Source organism: Amblyomma maculatum, chromosome 1 (assembly GCF_055883805.1).
Source record: "Amblyomma maculatum isolate TAMU_Amacu chromosome 1, ASM5588380v1, whole genome shotgun sequence".
Lineage (NCBI taxonomy): Eukaryota > Metazoa > Arthropoda > Arachnida > Ixodida > Ixodidae > Amblyomma > Amblyomma maculatum.
In genome coordinates this window covers 149,820,263-149,840,670 of record NC_139344.1, presented here as the reverse complement: position 1 = coordinate 149,840,670, position 20,408 = coordinate 149,820,263, and the positions used below count along the sequence as shown (strand labels likewise).

The following is a 20,408-nucleotide window of genomic DNA, read 5'->3' as shown; positions in this document are numbered from 1 at the left end:
GAGCCTTAGCGGAGCAAAAACTTTGTTTTCTTTACTGTATACAAGTCCCATATATATATATATATATATATATATATATATATATATATATATATATATATATATATATATATATACATTTTTTTTGTCTCTTCCATCTAGGTAAATGGTTAAAATGCGCAGGCTTGCATGTTTTACCGCTATATTGGTTATGCAAGTAACGCTAGCACCTTCATCCCATGCTGCAAACATTCGGTGTTGCAGTTGTTCGGGGCCACCTGTGAATGAATCTATAAGGCGGAAAAGGAGCACAAGACCAAAGAGAGGTTATACTGGAGAATATAAGAATATAAATTTACAGGATCGGAATATAGAAAGACAGCGCACGATTCGAAAGGGAGGACCTCGATATAATGCTCGCACGGTCTTGTGCCGGTTTTTCTGGGTTTGTTCGTGATTTCCTTTATTATCTATTAATATTACGTTAACAATTTCGCTGCACCAGTTTCTGTTACGTTTCCGTGTAATTTTAAGCGGCATCCTTCATCGAATGTAAGGCAGCAGCCGTGACGTCAACGCCTAGAAACGGACATGCACACGACAAGCAGTACTGGTCCGCGCCTTCTGCGCAAAAACAATTTTTTTTTTTCGCTTTTTACTTTGCTTGTTTGCGGCATCCGACAAAGGCACCGCGAGTCACCGTGAGTTATGTGCTTAGCCAAAGCTCCTGGGTGTTTGAGCGGCAAGCATCGGCACAAACAAGTCAGAGGGAGCGAGGGTGGGCACGAGGAGTCCGTGTCATGAAAAAAAAAAAAAAAAAACAAAAAAAACACTCCTTCCAAGAAGATCAGATGAAGCGTCCTCGGGCTGCGGACATTACGGTGGAATACCGAAAGTTGGGAAGAGGCTGCGGCATTTGGTCGTCCGAACGGGGGCTAACCGAACACCAAGAGTCTCCGCGGGCACAACGCGGCAGTACGCTCGAACTCCGCGTTAGAAGGGGCGCTCTTCGAAGAAAGCCACGGCAACAGCAAAAAGCTTGGACTTCACAATTTCGACCTCTCACAATGACGACCTCATTCAACCTCAAACTCACGCGTGAGGCTGAGGTCAAATTTCGTGACGTCACTAAAAAAGCAATTTCGAGCTGTCGCCGACCTCACTTCAACCTCACCTCATTCCATGAGGTTGAAATCGACCTCAAGGGGTCGAAACCTTATGAGGTTGCCCATCTCTGCTTCTCACTTCCCGCGGCGTCAGTTGCTGTGTACTGCTGCTATCTGTAACTTATAAATAGCACAGAAACCGAACGACTTGCGTAAAATGCGTGTGCCGATTGCGTGCGTAGGTGCCTTTCATACAGACTGACAGTAAAAACTTATCACCTTAGCGATATCAGAAGAATGAGTGAAGGCCTGATATGCGCCTAAAACGCACAAATTAGCTTCATGCTCAATATACACATATCAAGAAACGCATGCATAGAAGTCCATCAGTCAGTCACAGGAGCACTGGGAATACAGTGTCATATATCATTGTTGGCGCAAACCATGCAAAACATTTGTTCGCAGTCCTACTACGTGCCAGGAATATAATTAAGCCGCAGCTTAGACTCTGTGTGCTTGTAGATAACACATTTTACGAAGTACAGTGCGGGATAAGATTGTTGCCAAATTGTGCAGCTTATGAACAGCGAAGATAGCAGCTAAATGTTGCTATCACCGAACATTTGATAAACGATGGCCTTGCCAAGCTCTCGACCGCACACAGGTTCGCTCAAGCGGAGGGCCTCGGCAGTGCCTTGGTATCTCTGGACGCAGAAGAGAACCTCATGTGGAACGGCCGCTCCGTGAACATCACTTCCAACCGGCCCTGGCAGGCACGTGTCTCAAACTTCCACAGATGCACGTCTCGGTTCACTGTTAGCTCTTGAATGTACCTGTACACTTTCTGAGCTGAATGCTACTTGTTCTTACGACATTCACCTCTGCCAAATGGGGAAGCAATGATTAGCGTTCATAAGGACATGGAAGCAGAGCAACCGAAAACAAATCACGAAACTTGCCCAATGGCCTTATTCTAAGATAATATAGAGCTTTTGCACTGATGCCTATGAAGGGACCTTATTCGATGTATCAAAAGAGAAGGCGTCGAGACAAGAGGCCTATGACTAAACTAATCCAACCTACACGATTAAGTTTACCACAACAGCACTAACGTTACCACAAGGAAGTAATTAAACAGCCAAATGATTCTGATGAAGAATAAAAAAGGTAAGATTGAGGCCTCAAAGGAAACTTTTTTTTCATTTTGCTAAAACAATTTGCAAGAGTGCTCTGCCAGCTTTATATTTCGTTTGTTAAAAGGCGCTCACACATGGAAGCAGGTTATTGTTTCACATGACCTTACTAAGAGGCGGCACTTCTTGTTAGTTGAAAATTATGATTGCAGATCGTGTCATCACCCGGAAGTCTTATTGAGGGTGTGCTCGGAACTGCAAAACAGTGCTGTTTTGCACTACTTTAATACGCAAATCAGTTTCGTGCATCCTAAAGTACTTCAGTTACGCCAAAATTCATTATCTCTAAAGTACTTTTTATCCGCCGCCGAGGATTACTAGGGCAATCATAATGGGGCTATAAAATAACGACCGTCATTCATGCTACATTGACAACGATAAACGAGTCTTCATCTACGCACGGTCGCTTTTTCTGGAGAAAAGCATATACCTACCGTAGTTGTTCTGCCCGTTGATGATGCAAAATTTAGAAAAAAAATAACAAGATGCTAAGAAAACAGCACGAGGACGGGAAATAGAAAACTTTTGTCTCTTGTTAGCCTCACCTGACCTCCTATGTATGTGCCATTTTCTTAAACCTATATCCCAATAATTAGACCAACTCCAAGCTGTTTAAGTTGTTGTCGGAACCTCTTTACTGAATATTGGGCCCCTTTTTGCAGGCTGTATTTGAAGCGCTGTTTCCTAGCTATGCCACGACTGAGTCTGGTGTCCTACTCGACGACATCGAACTGACTGATGGAGCATGTCCAGATCAAAGTACGACGCATTTTTATTACTAGAAACGTTCAGAGATACACGAAACAAAGGTGGACTACTAGCAGTCTTTTTCTGATGTTCGTTCTATATGAATTTCCATTGCTGTCTTACTCCCCCTTTGTTGCACTTCGTTAAAACTTCTTTCCGCCATCAGCTCGTCTGTCCTCTTTTACGCTTGTATTTCTGATAGTGCAGGTGCAAATGACAATAACTAAAGGCAGACTTGCACGGAAGGTAATCAGAGAACCGTGGTAACCTGCCCATCATCCCTCTTCTTTTTTTGTTTTCAAGGAAGGTGAACGCGATCTACTTAACGGTGGGGCTAGAACAAAAAAAATATAGAATACATGTGTGGTAATCTCTGTATTGGCACACGTCCATCGTTACCATTCTTGCTCGCTTCGCCCCATACTGACGTTGCATTTCGTTGAGCTCTCCTCCAACTTTAGCTGATTCGTTCACATATGCTCAATCCTGAATTGTATAACGCCAGATACTGATAATTCAGACATCCGAGACTTGAATTGCACTTCAGTGTTATGCGACAAGAATAAAACGCTCGATTGAAAACATCTTCTTCACTGAGTGACAGAGATACACATAAGATATACGATGCCATAAAGAAATATAAAAACGTTTTTCGCACGACGAAATTTGCGATTGACAGTTAGATCCTGTTGGGAGAAAATTGTTTTCAGGTGAAGGCGATGTAAGCCTTGCAATGAAATTGTGACCAGTTGCTCCCCTTGTCTGGAATTAAAAATATATATATTATTTTTTCCTCGCGTGCGATGTGAGCTATTTTGACTTTAAAAGTGCTTGAGGAAGTAGTGAATTCGTAAATTTGTAAGCAAACACGATACTCCTACAGGCGCAAAAACGCACAAATTCATGCCTCTTGACGGCGTGGCTGTTTGATGGTGAATTTTCTTGTTGCAGATTCTTGCACTTTCGAAGAGTCGACGTGTATCGCTTGGCAGGATGCGAACGATCGTAAGTGAATCAAACGGTTGTAAGAACTTAGAATGTCCTCGATCTGTCGTCACGAATGCTTTTTTTACGGAACATAATCTGTAGCACAAGTCGCATCATTGTATATTTTGTTTTATCTACACTCTCATAAATGGATATTTCCTAGTTGCAACAGCCTAGCTTTAGTTCCAGGTTATATTACCACGCTGGTACAAGGGAGCCTAATGTTCGTCATATCGCAGTTTAGTTACAGCTGTCAGCATTTTCGTTGGGTTAATAAGTAAGCTCAGTAGCCTACTACGAAGTGCATAAGCAAAAGCTCAGCGATAAGAATTCATGTGTGAAAAGCCATGAAGATAAAAGTATTCTTTCAGATTGTTTCTTAACTTTTGAAATATACAGAACCTAGTAAAATTTCTTATTTCAGTATTGTCTATTGGCCTGCAGATGAGAGCTCACTGTATTGGCGCGACGGCGTTAAAGGCCTTGTTCTGAAGAAAAAAATCCGATGTTGACGTTAATCAGTGGTGGTTACAGGTGACATGGCCGGACATTGATTAGTCGTCGGGGTTTGTGGCGTTACGAGACCCCATGACATGACAGAGTTGTCAGGAGCTGCCAACACGGGCAGCTCTTTTGAGATGGTAGGGTGAAATGGAAATCAGGCTCTCCGAGACTCTTTAATTCCGAGTCAAGCACGCTACTCTTAGGTAATGCAAGAACTTTCGGGCGGCTTGGTGAAAGCGGGCTTTATATTGGGTGGTATTTTACATAGTATGGTAGCTCACGAATATATCCTAATGAGTAGGCGGGAGGTTAAAGAAACAGAAATTCAGAGATCAGTGATTAAGCGAGCACCGAGGACATCTATGCGAATGATTATCCGCAAGAACAGCTGGTATATATGGGAGCCATTACTGAGCTCGTTTTGTACACCTAAACGCCCATTCACACTTATGAGCCGCGAAGGGTTCACACTTGCAAAGGCAATCCGCGGGCCGCTCTCCCGACTTGGTCTCATTCGGAACGAGACTTGTCAATCTTGGCTGTTCACCAGGAACGAGAACCCGAATGTAAAATGAATTGGTTCACTTCAGCTGCGCCGCTGATTGGTCACCGGTTTGCGACCAGCAGCCGCAAGGCTTGAAAATCAAGCAGTGCTCGACTGGCCTGCGACTGTCGCTGTTTGACTAATGCGACCATTTGCGACAGTCGCTTTTCGACCAAAACTGCCGCACAACCTCTGCGAGTCGCAAGTGTGAAAGGGCTATAAAAGGAGGAGCTTAGCTGTCCGCGCAATTTTTAAATCGCTCTCGCGCCTCGAAAAAAAAAATGTCCTTGTGGGTGGCGTATCTTGTGATTGCGCAGCTTATGCTACCAGCCAATGGGAGCTTCAGCGGGCCGATCTCTCCGTATTTCCTTCAGACCACACAACGGGAACATCGAGAGGTGAGTGCAAGCGTGCACTACTGTGCATTTTGAAACTCAACTCATTAGTAGATAAATCAGCGGAAGGGCTGCAGATACAGAGATGTACACAGTACAACACTGGACTAAGAGCTGAGTTTAGTTCTAATAAATTCACACTCATATATACCCTTCAGCTACGAAAAAACGCATGCGCACATGGCACAAAAAAAAAATAATAGCGAGGAAAATGAAATGCCCGTCACAGCACGCTAAATTACCTTTTGGGGCTCTGAAGACCTTAAGAACTGAAATTCCTTAGCAAACAAGGTACAGTTACCTCAATGACACGCCTGCGGCCTCGTTTGATCAAAAAAATTTAGTCTTTAGCTCTTAGAGCACCCATAGACACCATGCTGTGTCGATCGCCGCGCCGTAACACATATCCTGGCGAGAAAAGCAAATACTTTTCAGGCGCTTTCGTAGGGCGTTTTCGCGCCACCTGCATGAGCTTACAGGAATCATACTGCACGCTCTCTCAAAGTTTTGCATCACGTGCGTCAGATAACTGCAGGGCTACATCGAGAGGGACAAGGCAAGGATGTTATGTCACACGCGTATACCTATAATGGTGCTGACTATGATCGGTAATTTATCTCGAACCGAGCAGCTAACAGCAGCATTTTTGAGGCGCGGTGCGGAATAATTGCTGCGCCAACTAAGCAGTGTAGGTTTCCTATAGATAACTTAGCGTGCTGGGAAGGGCGTTTTATTTTCCTCGTTATTATTTTTCATGGCATGTGCGCGTGAGTTGCCTCATAGTTGTAGGATATATATGAGTGTGGATTTCTTATAAATAAACTCTGCTTTTAGTCCAATGTTGTGCTGTGTATCTCTTCCTGTCTGCGTCCTTGCGCTGGTTTTAATCTCTACAAATATGCAGCTCATTATTTGCACTAAGTTGGAAGATTTACTTGGAAAAAAACTAACACAGGTCTTCTTTTAAGAAGTTGCTAGGGAGGTAGTAAACACGGTTTTACGGACCCATCGTGAGACAATATTTTGTCAGAGAGGCAGAAGGGGGAACATTTGGTTAAAAAATAATAAATGAGGTCTCAAGAGTGCGTGTTGTCGGGATAGTTGGTTCTGCATAACGAAGATGAAGTTAGCACTAACACTTAGACGAAGACAGAAGAAAGAAAACACACATGACGATTGACAAGCGCTACTACAAACTGTTTATTGGGATGTAACACAAGGGATTAAAGCAAGAAATGAGCATGCGCAGACAGTACAGGCACACATGTTACGCAACTGCAATCGATAACGCAAGAAAGAAGTAAGGCACATTCAGCGTCATAAATCTGCAACAAAGTGTCACTCGCACAGCGATCAGATAACTTTTTAACATGGAAGGCCTGTAGCACGAGCTAAGCTTTTACATTGGCGCTCCTGCCTAGAATCTGTATTCTCAAATCGTGCCCTACACGAGCTGACACAGGAAGAAACATGCCGCACAGGGCTGGAGGCTCTGTCGTTATTTTCGATATTTTTGGCATGCTCCCGTAGCCGGTCATTAATGCAGCGGCCGGTTTGACCTATCTATGAACACCCACATGAAAGGGGTATGCTATATACCACTCCTGTGGCGCAGTTGACTTGGGAGATGTCATGCCTCTTTTTACAGCCCCCCCACCTCGCAAACGCCAGAAATTCAATCGCAAAGCTTTGACAGCTTGTTGGGGGCTGAAAACACCAAAGCTACACGGGACCTGCCGGCCACTTTCTTGGTGCACATATGGTACTACCAACGGAGCCTTTGAAGACGAGAGATCAGGTCCTCTTCTTAGAGCGCTTCTTTTTTTTTTTTTTTTTTTTTTCGTAGGGGGGTTTCCGCGACTGCTGAACAACCGCTCCAGCGAAGCCTACCGCCAAGAGACGGGAAACCTGATTGTTGAGGCTATCCTGCATTCTATGTATTCTATTTTCCCACGTCAACTGCGCCACAGGAGTGGTATATAGCATACCTTTTTCATGTGGGTTTTCATATGTAGGCCAAACTAGCCGCCGCATTAATGACCGACTACGGGAGCACGCAAAAAAATGTCGACAATAACGACAGAACCCTCAAATTTGTGCGGCATGTTTCTTCCTGTGTCAGCTCGTGTAGGGCACGATTTGAGAATACAAAGATTCTAGGCAGGAGCGCCAATGTAAAAGCTTAGCTCGTGCTACAGGCCTTCCGTGTTAAAAAGTTATCTGATCGCTGTGCGAATGATACTTTGTTGCAGATTTATGACGCTGAATATGTCTTACTTAATTCTTTTTTGTCTTAATCGATTGCAGTTGCGTAGCGTGTGTGCCTGTACTGTCTGCGCATGCTCATTTCTTCCTTTATATTCCTTGTGTTACACCCCAGTGAACAGTAGTTAGTAGCGCTTGCCAATCGTCGCGTGTGTTTTCTTCTTCTGTCTTCGTCCAAATGCAGTCTCATTTTCGTCCCCAGCGAATGCACCCTCGAATGCGAGTTGTGCAGTTTATTCAGGCGTTTGCTTGCCCAAGATATGGCCACGAACATCAAAGAAATGGCACCTTTGAACGGGCACAAACCTTTTCCGCGGGTATGAAAAATTTAAGCCCTCAAAGGGTAAATCAGTTCAAGAATATGCGAGACGAATTAACTATTTAGCTGTTTTTGTTTATTGTATAGCGTTAGGTAATTTTGCCATCCAAATACTTGCTACATTTTGTTCTTTTCCTTTGAAGTACCGGTTCTGCAGTAAAGTGCATGAAACAAGATCAGCCGTATTTTGTGCAAATATATATACATATATAAACCCATCAAAAAACAAGAAGGCAGAAAAAGTAATGTAATGAGCTAACCAGCTTTTTTTTTTTGCTTCTTTTTTTTTCACCAGACTTACCGGTTATTGATTCTGAGGCTGAAATTTTTCTCGGAACCTAGCTTTGTGTAACGAGCGCTAAAGAGAGGCAACGCAGAACTCGCATAGTGCTGCTTGACGTTGAGCTTCTCGAAAGCAGACTCTGCAGCCGAGCAATTACAAAAAGAATAAAAGTAAAGAAAATCTCAGCCTCTGACACTTGGGGTACGACGGGTGGTCACTGCTAGCTGGTTTTCAACGCTGCTACTAGCGCTTACCGTGTACCGTACCGTCCGGCGCCAGCCTGGCCAGCAAGCAAGAGCACACACAGCAGGATTGGACGAACGACGATGGGCTCGCAGACCTTTATCTGCACTTTTGAACCAGGAAAAGAAAAAGCTACAAAGGTTCTGGCGCTTCATGCAAACACAAATATATCAACCAGCAGTAGTATGATTTTTCAGTAGTATCTAAAGTTTTTCAATTGACCATTAATTCCAACGTAACTGCTGTTGCCTTCTTACCCAAGTAACTGTTTTGTAATGTCATTATCTTTTGTGAGCATTAATTGACAATTTAATGTAATTCCATCTTCGCGACTTACATGAGTGTAATTATTTAATGTCATTTCATTACTTTTCGTAATTTTGCTTTCTACAGTTTGTATCATCTTACCTTGTATCTTGGTGCGTGTCTACGGTGGTCTAATTATTTGAAGATGATGTCAGAACGAAATAACGTCCTTCAGTAATTACGAGGAGGAAAAAAGAATGGGGTCATTTCTATACGGCATAACGCGAACAGGAGTTGCATCGGGAAGTTCTTACGCGCTCTCCAAAAAAGAATCTCAACCTACGCTTCTCCTGTGTCACGTCCGGAGAGTTTCACGGAAATATTCGCCTCGTGTTGCGCGAACGCAGGGCACTACCTCCGCTTCTCGGCCGAAATGCCTGGCAAGTTAGCGGCTTTAACGGCAGGTGGCGGCAGCGGCGATGGCCCTCGGTGCGCCACCTTCTGGTACCTACTGTCGGACGAACTGCAAGGCTTGACTCTGTTGGCAGGACCTGTCTACTTCAACCAATCTACACTCGGCCAATGGCAGTCGGCACAGTTCAGCCTAACTCGCTACCACGTGAGTGCCCTAGATCACATGAAACGAAAGGGAAAACTGGGGCAGTCACCGTACGGAGCACCCATTCGGCGGGTTTTTGGCGAGGCTGCCTGCATGCCCTGGGGCTTCAGGCACCAGATTACAGCAAATACCAAAACCTATGGCTCGTAGAGGGTAGAAATAGCTTCGTCTCGCACGCAGCTGGTGATCTGCACTTGACAGGACAGCTATCACGGGCTGGGCCCAGACTCCTCGGAGTGGTGTGTGCAGAGGTGTTCGAAATGGACACTGTTCTTTATTGGAGATTTTCACGACCCAGAAAGGGGGCCCCGTTTATGTAACGTGGCGGTGCGGTACAACGGAATACCGCTTGTGGGGTAAGCCATGTAAAACGCGTTCGTTTTAAAATTTCACGATAACTCGCGCTTTTTCGTCGATAGCGGCATCCTTGTATGATCCAAAAGGTACAGCTTCTAGGTTTTGTAAAGGAATTGACGAGAAATTCTAATGAAATTGCTCTCTGGCATTTCAATTCATCTGGTGCGAAAGCAGCTCTAGACGGATGAAGCAAAACCCAGTGACTGTCATGTTGCTGGCTCAGAAAACAAGCTCTAAATGTTCGTCAGATAGAGCAGCCTGACTTTTAACTGACAAAGGTTCGCCTTTTTGTCGCTTGTATTTCTTTCGCTGCGTTGCATGATATAAACTTCTTTCTAAACCTATGCCAGTGAAAGGTGAGACCAACGAGGTCACTTTTCACGGTGCGCTCTTTCTACGGGCCAATTTATCGCACTTTGCTTTCTCAATTTGTTGGTGGGCAGGTAATGAATGTGGCTGTAATACAATACAATGGGTCTATTCTATTCCATCCGCACATGTGACCGACTGATTCTATTGAAAGTGTTAGCGAGGTTATGGGGTCAGAAAGAACTGCAAAAAAAGGAGAGAATGAAATTGAATCGGAACGAAATCATTCAATCGACCCCCTTCTTTTTCGTGGTTAACTTAAGTATTACTTGCAACATATTCATGCCGTAATTGAGGTGCCATTACAGGCATAGTCACACATAAATCTCTCCGAGCTTGAAATATGCCCCTATTCTTATCCATGCTCAGCGATGTGTCCAGAAATAACACCTTTTATTTGCGTACACGCTTCTAGCTCGAGGAAGTAGATTGGGTGCCTGATGTCAAGTACACTTAGTAGCTATTGCCCTTTTCACTGTGCATTGCCGGCACCAGAGAAGTAACGCAACGACATATATGGTGGGTCTTCTTCCTCGTTATAGTGAAAACACCACTGCAAAAGTTCTCATAAGAAGTATTTTATGCCATAACTATGACAAAAATGTCTGAATGTGCTGGCAAACGTCTCATGTAACTATGCAAAACATGGTTCCGTGCGAGCCGCTCTTTCTTATATACTGCGCGTGCCTCAGCAGCATATAGCTTCAATTTCTTCACAATCGCTTACTCTGTGCTAAAGATTCCGCCTTCGAACAATGTTTATTTTGATTCCCTCTCAAAAAACGCAAATAGCTCGTAGATATGACTCTGTGCTTTTTAATGTTTTCTTTCTGAATTTTGATCATTGTCGGATATGCGATATGACGGAGTGGGAATTTAGCGTTTAATAAAACGTCGCTACAAGACCGGCAGTGACATGGCATCCATGGCCGTCTCATAAAGCGTCGAAGCACGTAGTATTTCTATGCTGACTGGGCTCTCATGTCTAAGTGTTCCAAAACCAAAACTGTGTGAGCGATCATGTAATTCAAGCCGAGAAACCAACGTATTGACCAAACCAAGTAAGATAGTACTAACACAGTATGGATGACGATTTACTCAGTTTGTCTCAGTCTTTTCCTCCGTGCTTTTTCCTCGACATGACCTCGCCAGCTCAAATCCACTCTGTTGCCAGCCAGAAAAAGTAGAATATGCTGCGATTAATCCATGGCTCGACTAACACCACATATTTCTTGTTGAACTTGCAGAGGTCGATAATAGCTGTATCAGGCACTAACCCCAAGGCATTCGTCCTAATCGATGACCTGCTGGTTCACGAGAACGACTGTGCATGGCAAGGTGAGTGTTTGTATGTGCTTCTTATGTTTTGTGTTGTTACCTGCTCTGCTGCTTTCTTCCAAGAGAAGGTGAGTGTGCTGGGAGTGGGAGCTCGAAGCATTTCCCGTTCTCTTTGACTTCACTCGTAATCAGATAAGGTCGTCATTATATAAGCCTTAAGGAGCTGTAATAAGATAGCGCATGTTAGGTATTAGTTCGGCAAAAACATCAAGCATGACAGCAGCATGCATTTTGCGATATGTATTCCCCACCACATTGCTTGCAACCACGGTGATTCAACCGCGATGTGATCATTCTTCTTGTCCGCATACCTGTAAGAAATAAAGCTTAAGACTGAAGGCAGGTGGCTCCCTCGACAGTTTTTGTTAGTTTGATTACGACTTAAAGTCTTGAGCAGCCGTAATGGACCAATGGTTACAGCATTCTGCTAGAGAGAACCAAGTCAGAGGTTTGAACATGGCCCTTCGTTGCAATGGAAGCGAAGTTCAGAAACGGCACGCGAATTGAGATATTTCGGCAAAGAATTAAGAACATTACCGCGCGTGGTCTAGATCAATCCAGAACTGTCCCTCACAACCGCAGTATATCTTTATTGCGCAAATTTCTACTAAAATAAAACGCTGCTATCGCTTTGGAAGTCATATTGAGTACGCCCGCAGTGAGAAGCCATATGAAAGAGAACAGGATAGCCGGCGTCACTTCGCATTGTGCGCGCGGTATGCCATGTTCGCCGCATAAAGTGCTTGGGATGCTATAGTATGGCCGTCCTGCAGCCTGCTGATTATCAACGTCACATTTCGATGACAGCACGAATCAATTCAGCGACTTTCGGGTCACGTGACCATACTTTACGCACTGCCACCAACGAAGGTCACTGTTCTCATTGCAGGAGACTATTCCACGGCTGGGACAGGCATCGAATCGAGTACAGCTGGTCGCACGTCAGATGTGACCGCAACTACAGGGCATGAAGCAACTACAACTATTTCTGAACCGCCAGAGACAACAACGGACAATGCAGTATCTGCAGTAACTGCAGTACCTTCCACGTTACCTGCGACAGCAACAGCGCAGCCCGAATCAACGGGAGCTCGTTCAAGACCATCAGTAACCGAAACAGGTTCCGAAGCAACCAGTGTGGCTTCGCCGTCAGCGTTTACACTGACGACGGATATAGCAAGGTTAACTGATGAGAAGGCGTCACCAACAGAACCAGCGGTTTCAGTGATTTCCTCCACGGAAGCGAGCGGCGACCGGGTATGCGGTATAGGCATGTTCAGCTGCCGAGATGGTAAGAATTGCGTTCCTGCTCTGCTCCTGTGCGACGGCGTACGAGACTGCCCTAACGGAGCGGACGAAATATGCGGTGAGTGATCATAGTCGCTTGCTTTTCTAAAAGCTAGCTATCACGTCAGAGCAACCACCGAGTGTTTGTGCGAAGTTACTAAGATGGCATACGCATTGGCATTTGACTTGCATGCAGGAGACCACCAGTTCTGTCCTGATGGTCACTATTACTGCCAAAAGCCTCCATCGTGTCTGGGGAGGTCTAGACTCTGCGATGGCGTCCATGACTGCGGGGATGGATCCGACGAACTTCTGTGCTTCGGTCAGTATAGTGCTGTATTTGTTGTTGTTTAGGAAGCTATACCCTTAGCTTTCTCACGTCGCTGCAAACCTGTGGATGAAATCGTGCGCCGTGCACTATTTCTATGAATAATGGAGAGATGCAGATGCTTAAGTATTACTGGCGATATCTTCTTTTTTTTTATTTAATCAATGCTTTCTAATAGTCATTCCATTTCTGAAATCAAATACAGTCCCATGATTAGGCAAGGACCGCAGAAATTTATTAAATAAGCAGAGAAGCAGATGTCATTTGCTTCCTTATTCCTGTGGTTGTCCTTATTGATCAGGATTGCTTGTTTTCCAACTCTCAGAGACTATAATCGATCTCCCAGTCAGCGCCAGACTTTTATCGCCTGCAAGATACCGCAGAGAAGGGTGTGCATGGCTGCATCACACCATATGCGATTGAGCTGTATGCGACTTCGCGCTAAAATCTCACGTATTTGGCACCCAATTCCAGCGTCACAACGTAAGGAGAGCACTAGGATTCACCAGTGGTTCTCATTCTTAGGGCGAAAGACTTCAATGGCTCATACTGTCGGCGTCTGTCTACTCACACTATAGCTGTCAATTAAATGACGTCATCAGAAAAGTAAAAATACTGCCTCCACCGGGAATCGAGCCTCCATCCCTTGAATCCCCGGCCGAGCGCTTTAACCAAGCGATGATAATGACGGTGCATTTAGTTGATAAGGATAATGAAAAAAAACTTGATGCTGCCTGTGCAGCAGCAATGCTGAGGCTTTCGCATATCTGCAGTGTAGATTCAACAGTGCTCTCGAAATTTTTTGCTATTCTGATCAACGAGGAGGGGTAAAATTAATATTTCTAAGCAGCTTACGCTAAATTGTTTCATAGAAGAAATATTTGACAATATTTGTCAAGCTTGAGTGGACATACACGTGACGACCTGCTACAAATCATCAATTCAGTCAGTTAAATTTTAATAATTGTCACGGTCGAAAACGAGCTCATGCTCAGAATAGATTTTTGTGTGTGTATTTCCGCTCATTCGTTGAAAATATTGCATTTTTTTTTTCTTCTGCGTTGACTTTCTATAGACCCTTAGATTACAGCGACATTTTTGAGACATCATTATCACTAACTCACCTTAACTTTCTCTAGACAGAACGCCACGAAACGCTTGCCCAAGTTTTCATTCCTGTCGCCTTCAGCCAGAATTTCTTGCCGACCGCGGTATCTCGGTGGCTTTGGCATTCGGCTGCTGAGCGCAAGTTCGAGGCTTCAATCTCGGCTCTGGCGGCTACACTTTTGGCGTACAATATTTCCGCGCGCTTTGTGCGATCAAAATTAATACGTGCTGCATGGGCGGTATAGGTACTCTCGACGGGAAAAATAAATGAACCGGGGAAGCAGACTAAAATATTTATTTCTGGAAACCTAGCGGAGTTGTAGCGGTTTGGTTTTGTCGGTAGCACGGCCAAATTCGCTTGTCATGCTCGTCGTTTTCCGACTGCAGTGCTCAGTGGTTAAAATAATTGTGCTGGCTCATTTATACCCTTCCATCGGATAATGCATTAAGTTACTAATCGCTGCGCCCGTCGTGGAGCCTTCATTACAATCACACACCATTTTGTGTTTACTCACCATAGCCTATAAACGCCCCGGTTTCGACCTGACGAGGTTTTTCTTTTTCTGTTTTTTTTTTAAATTTGTATTTAAACTTATTCGGCCACCATCTTTCGCCTATGGTTTACGTCAACATCCAGAGTGGCGCAGTAGTTAGAGCGCTCGACTACTTTTCCCAAGGAGGCGGGATCGAATCCCGGCCTCGACGGCCGCTTTTCGATGGCGGCGAAAAGCAAGGCTCCCGTGTGCTGTGCGATGTCAGTGCACGTTAAATAACCCCAGGTGGTCGAAATTTCCGGAGTCCTCCACTACGGCGTCTCCCATAGCCTGAGTCGCTTTGGGACGTTAAATTCCCTACAAACTAAAACAGTTGGCCACAGGCGCCGTGATCGTCCTAGCTTTCGCCTCTCGATGATTTTTGATACGAAATGGACGAGATGAACAAAATTCATTACTGCTACGCACTTGTGCCCTCCGCGTGTGCGGGTGTGCATCAACGTCCGGCGCGTCCGTTCTCTTTGCTCCGATCCTATATGGTATACGGATACAAGCCGCTAGACACGCTGTGGTTGGTGTCGCATATTACTCCTCGACAGCGCTGACACACTGCAAAGTTGTGTGACGCTTAGCCGGTGTCAAAGAGATGTCGTGACCGACTTGAAGCCAAGGCTGTCTTGTTTGTGCGATGTATACTCACTTTAACGGCACGCAATGAAAATAGTTATTTTAGCTCCCAAATTGTTCATCTAAAAACCAGGTAAGTACACATCAGCTAGGCCTCTTTCGCAGCGTGTTTATACGGATTTGAGCTCCAAGGAAGCCTTAGCATTTTCTACCTTTTGCCATTTTCCTTGCCTTTACTCAGTCTGTCCAGGTTACTTCTGCCGCAACGAAGGAAACTGCGGCTTTCATCCAGCATCGGGGACACCAAACTGCTCCTGCAAGCCCGGCTTCGAAGGCAATCGCTGTCAGAGGCCTCCAGCCATCTCAAGCGCGAGAGGTACTTTGCAGTCGTAATTCATCCTTCCTTCCGCGCTGCAATCATGTACTGCTTAAACAGCAGCATCACGTCCATCTTGGCGAAACTATACCTGTTGTTTTCCAACAGGTGGCTGTAAAGCAAGCAGCGTGAATAAGACGCAGATGGTACTTTTCGACTATATGTGCTCTGCGCTTGTTATGACCTGCCTTTATGTGGGGCCACTGCAAAATGTCCTAGAGATTCCGAATTGGGCCTGCGGGCGGCACTGTTTCTTATTGTGCGGCGGCACTTCGATTCGGCCAGCACTCTCCGCTTTCGCAGCCGTTGTTGGCTTGTCCCCTTAACGGTGACAAACTCAGGTCGGCATTGGAATTAGCTCTTCCGAGATCGTTCCCGCACAATATAGTAATTGGCTCGATGCCTTGCTAGAGATTTACTGCTCCCGGATGTCGAAATTCCTGCCCCGAGACGCGGCTCTATCTCGCAATTCTTCGTATCATGGAGAATGTAATGTCATTCCAGAAAAACCTCTGTAACTGAGTGATGTTGTGTTAAACACGCAGCCCTGCTCCCCTAAATACCCCTAAATAGAGAGCGGATTTGAAGGAAAATAAACTGAACTGAACTTAATCGAATGAACTCCTGATGAAACAGTTCGCCACGGCAGTGAGTGCTCCAGTGTAGTCAGCAGGGTGTGTTTGCAACACGCTTTCATGGATTAAGCTGGTCTTCGGGCGCTGAAAACGGCATACTGCTAAAGATGGCATGCGCTGCCCATAGGAGCCGCTGTTTTCCTTCACACATAGACGCGTAGAAGTTACCATTGCTGCCGAAGTCTGTTCCCCCTAACTATAGCTCGCATTGGTGGCGTGCGCACGTGCTCAGTTGCAGGCGCCACCGGCCCCTGGGCTTACGTCGCTCCCGTGCTGGCGCTCGCCATCCTCGGCTCCACCGTCGGCATTGTTGTCTACCTCAAAAGGAAGAGGAAAAACGAGATGTGAGTCACTCGCCTCTCACTCTACCAGCAAGACCGATCGGCTTGCAAACGACGGCGGTTCCTCCTACTTTACGCGGATATATCTTTGTATCGTAATGCAGAAGAACATTATTCGTCTACATCGTTCTTTTCATCGTGTCTGCAGCTTTTTGTTTGCCCCTCCGTTTATGGGTGGGCTGCATGCGTTAGTAATAACATTCACATGGACAACATTAAACATAACCCATGTATTTATGAGCGTGAACTTCGCGCTTAGCCACGCATAGTGTACCCTGAATACATGTATGCATACCTATGAGAATGGGCTATTCGTGTTATTGACGTGTCCTGGAAAGAAGAGGATGGTGAAAAAGAGGAACAAACATGATGATGGTGGCCTCAATTGCAAAGGCACAGTCCCTTACCGTGGGCATGTTCCATTTCGGCAATGGCTATTATCATCATCATCATCATCAACAGTCAATACTTGAATAAGGTATTGTCGAATAATGCAGCATTAGCAGGGGGCGCCAGAAAATTTAATGGGTGGAGGAGATTAGGAAGTTTGCGCGATCAAATGGATATGCAGCTGGCACAAGGCGAGTTAATTGTTGGAAGTATATGAGAGAAGCCCTTGCCCTGCAGCGGGTGTTGTCAGCCTGGTGATGACGACGATGATGAATAATACATGAGCTTTTCGGAAGCACCTGTAAGAAGCAAAAGTGGAGAGAAAAGAATACGAACTTTCGCGCAGAGTCCTCTACACTTCCTCCTGTGCGTCTGCAGAAGAGCACAATTCGGCACAACACGTGCATATTCCTGCGCTAGTATGGGCTACCATTTGCGCGGACACGACTACATTTTCTACCGCTGCGTAGTAAAATGCCTTTCTTCCGCATTCTGCAATCAGCAGCGCCAACCGTAAGGCTGTAATTGCTTAGTGAATTAATTTAAATTCTACCGGCCACGGTGGGCAGGTGGCAAATAGGAGAGAGGAGAATTCCTCTCTCCAGCTATACATGAGATAACGGGTGGTGAAAGTGCGAGCAGGAAGAGAAGAAGAGAGTGGAAAGGGCCTAGTGGCTTGGAGGGTTAATTATGACGAGAACGGAGAGATGCACAAGCGGAGGGTGGCTGCCGTGGAATGAGGAGGTTATAACGAGGCCGGAGGAGTGCGCAGTCTGAGGGAGGTTCCACGGCAGAATGCGGGGCTGTATACAGCTAAGCAGCTGTCTCGAATTCTTGCGCTAAACCGGTAAAGCTAGGCCTACTGATTTCTTTTTTCAGTACGCTAGGTTGCCTTTCTATAGATAACGATGCTGGCAGTGCTTTTTCTCTAAGCGATTGTTTCCGGTACCTTTCAGCTGGCGCCATAGTATACTATATGTAAATGAGACCTTGTACAGTTGTCCATCTCGCAAAAACTGGCCAGAAACGAAACTGGCGGCTGAAAGTAATATTAATGCTTTCTAAATTAGCCCGCTGTTTTCCCTTGTTCAGTTACCTTGTCTCAAATACGCCTAAGAAAATTTCACCTCGACTTTGCTACTTTTTTTTTTTCTGTAAAATTTGTGCCGTACTACAGGTGGATCTTTCCAGGCAAAGCTGTTGTGAAGAAGCTTTCACACCGTGTTAGCAGTTTTCTTTTTTCCCTGCATGTGGGAGTACCTTAGGGCGTATCTGGTAGTGGTATACCCTTTGTTAATGGTTCGTTCCAACGCTATCACATTAAAAAGACGCTCGTAAGCATCATCTTCTGTGGCTATTTTAAGAGACCGATCTGTTGTTATTCTTTTCTTTTTCTTTCAGGGAGGAAACGCGTCAAGTTGTCGTGGAAAACCCAATTTATGGGCTGGATCTGAGCCAGGCAAGGGTGGATTTGTTTTACAGCAATGTACTTTGTCTACATTTTTTACTGAAAAACATCTACGAACCATGCGATCCGAACGTTATATGGCATAGGTTCTCAGCTTATTGGAAGCTTTTATCCTGGCTTCAAGCCCCGTTCTTGTGTTGCAGCGGTAGCAGCATTAAGCACTTTTGATATCCAAACTAGTTATGGCTCGTTTCGAGAGATTTATTAAATAATTGCGGTTAAATAAACCACACTTATAGTCCCCCCCCCCATATGCATCTGAAAGTGCATGCCACTATGTGAACTTCGCTGATTATGCGTTTCCAAGTTAGCATAATCCTAAGCTATACAGAGAGTGGGAGAGTGGCTCATCCGTCTTTAAATTGTAAAATCGCATGTCACGAGACTGGGCGCAAGATGAGAGTACTATGGTATAACAGCCGAACTGAAACACTGCACTAGATATACGCTGTCTTTTTCGGTGAACTATATATGTACCCAACGTACGTAAAGATTTACAGTGCTATTAACGCCGTTTTCTTTCATTGTGTTTGTAACATGTCGATAGGGCTTAGCCATCAAGTTGTACTGTACTTGCGGCTGCTGAGGTCACTTCCTTTTTTATGAGAACGCTACGAGAACAGTGACGTGTCCTCTTATCTAGAAGAGATTGTTTCCAGCACATTTTCTGATCTACTTGCCACACTTTTCCTTTTCAGATTAACACCCCAAGGCAATCGAGACGGTCATGGTTCTCAAGAACATTTAGGTTTTCAAACCCTACAATTTCTTCCGCAACAGATTGCTAATTTAATTACGCGTCCTGCTTGATATTTCATCCTCACTATGTGTTGATTACCTATGATACACTGTAATTATATTCCACCTTCCATCTCTTTATTTACTTCACGGCTGAAAGGTCTTATTGGTCTTCACCAATTTAGTTTTGCCTAATAAATAACAAGTAAAAATCGAAGGCGAAAATGCAAGGCTTCCAATAAAGATCGCCATGTTGTACACAAAGGTCTGCGCTATGAGCGAAAACACGCCTTCACTACATTTTCCTGCTTCTTTTTATTTTCAGTTTTATTTTCATTTTTTCTCTAATTTAGCATCAGGCAACCATGATCTCCTTCAAACACGAAAATAACTTCTCTATACTGTCTTTTTTTTTTTTTCGACAACTGATCATAAAGATACGAATCTCTCCTCATCATGTGCCACTTGGACATTGTAAAAATAAAAGAATATATTTTGTTTTCGTCTGCTTCCGATCAAATCGGACGCCAAGCTCTCGCTTGTTCGAAATAAGCCCCTTGGAGGGAGTTTTCCTCCCTTTAATAGGTCTGCAAGTGTGCTGCCATGGCAGTTTCCTTTTTTCTTTCCACAATCATTGGCCGTTAAGACCAAAGGTGATAGGAAACCGGGAAGAAATTTTCTCGTGCTAATAAAGCCTCGCATTCGAATAGCTTAGAACAGACAATGACGGCACGAAAAGCCCAAAATGTCACGGACTGTCCATGTCTACCGAAGATGTCAAATAAATCAATATAAATTAATTCAAATCGTCTTTTCAAAACCATGCAAAATAGTACTTAATGCAGTCTGTGCTGGTCGATTGTACGGTATAGTGGCCGTACATGGTACAGAATACGATAAAATGGCAATTAGTTAAAATCATCTATTTTTTTATCTCCGACCAGCCCGGGTTTTTTTCTTCTTTTTTTTTTTATTTCAGAATCGGCTTCATGGTTCGCCGTATCTAACGTTAAAGAATTGTTTTAAAATATTTTCAAGTTACCTTTCCTAGGCAACATGAAATGGCGCTGCTTGAATAAAATACAGGCGCAATTTATGTTTATTGTGACATAGATGCTATTTA

General features: G+C 44.6%; 1 protein-coding gene across 2 annotated transcripts in view; it reads left to right on the top strand.

The window, feature by feature from the left end:
• Positions 1-19,549, top strand: part of LOC146204590 (MAM and LDL-receptor class A domain-containing protein 1-like) — a 78,328-nt gene extending 58,779 nt beyond the window's left edge. Inside the window, exons 32-43 of one of the 2 annotated variants that reach the window (XM_084589263.1) lie at positions 1,750-1,858; positions 2,941-3,037; positions 3,977-4,030; positions 5,378-5,458; positions 9,219-9,430; positions 11,404-11,494; positions 12,384-12,860; positions 12,978-13,103; positions 15,579-15,713; positions 16,581-16,692; positions 18,481-18,538; positions 19,246-19,549. In XM_084589263.1, the coding sequence (XP_084445389.1) occupies positions 1,750-1,858; positions 2,941-3,037; positions 3,977-4,030; positions 5,378-5,458; positions 9,219-9,430; positions 11,404-11,494; positions 12,384-12,860; positions 12,978-13,103; positions 15,579-15,713; positions 16,581-16,692; positions 18,481-18,538; positions 19,246-19,335 (1,642 nt within the window). In that variant the 3' untranslated portion in view covers positions 19,336-19,549. Of the gene's footprint in view, positions 1-1,749; positions 1,859-2,940; positions 3,038-3,976; positions 4,031-5,377; positions 5,459-9,218; positions 9,431-11,403; positions 11,495-12,383; positions 12,861-12,977; positions 13,104-15,578; positions 15,714-16,580; positions 16,697-18,480; positions 18,539-19,245 lie in introns of those variants that run through there. The other variant, XM_084589264.1, reaches the window with a different exon arrangement.
• The last annotated feature ends 859 nt before the right edge of the window (positions 19,550-20,408 follow it).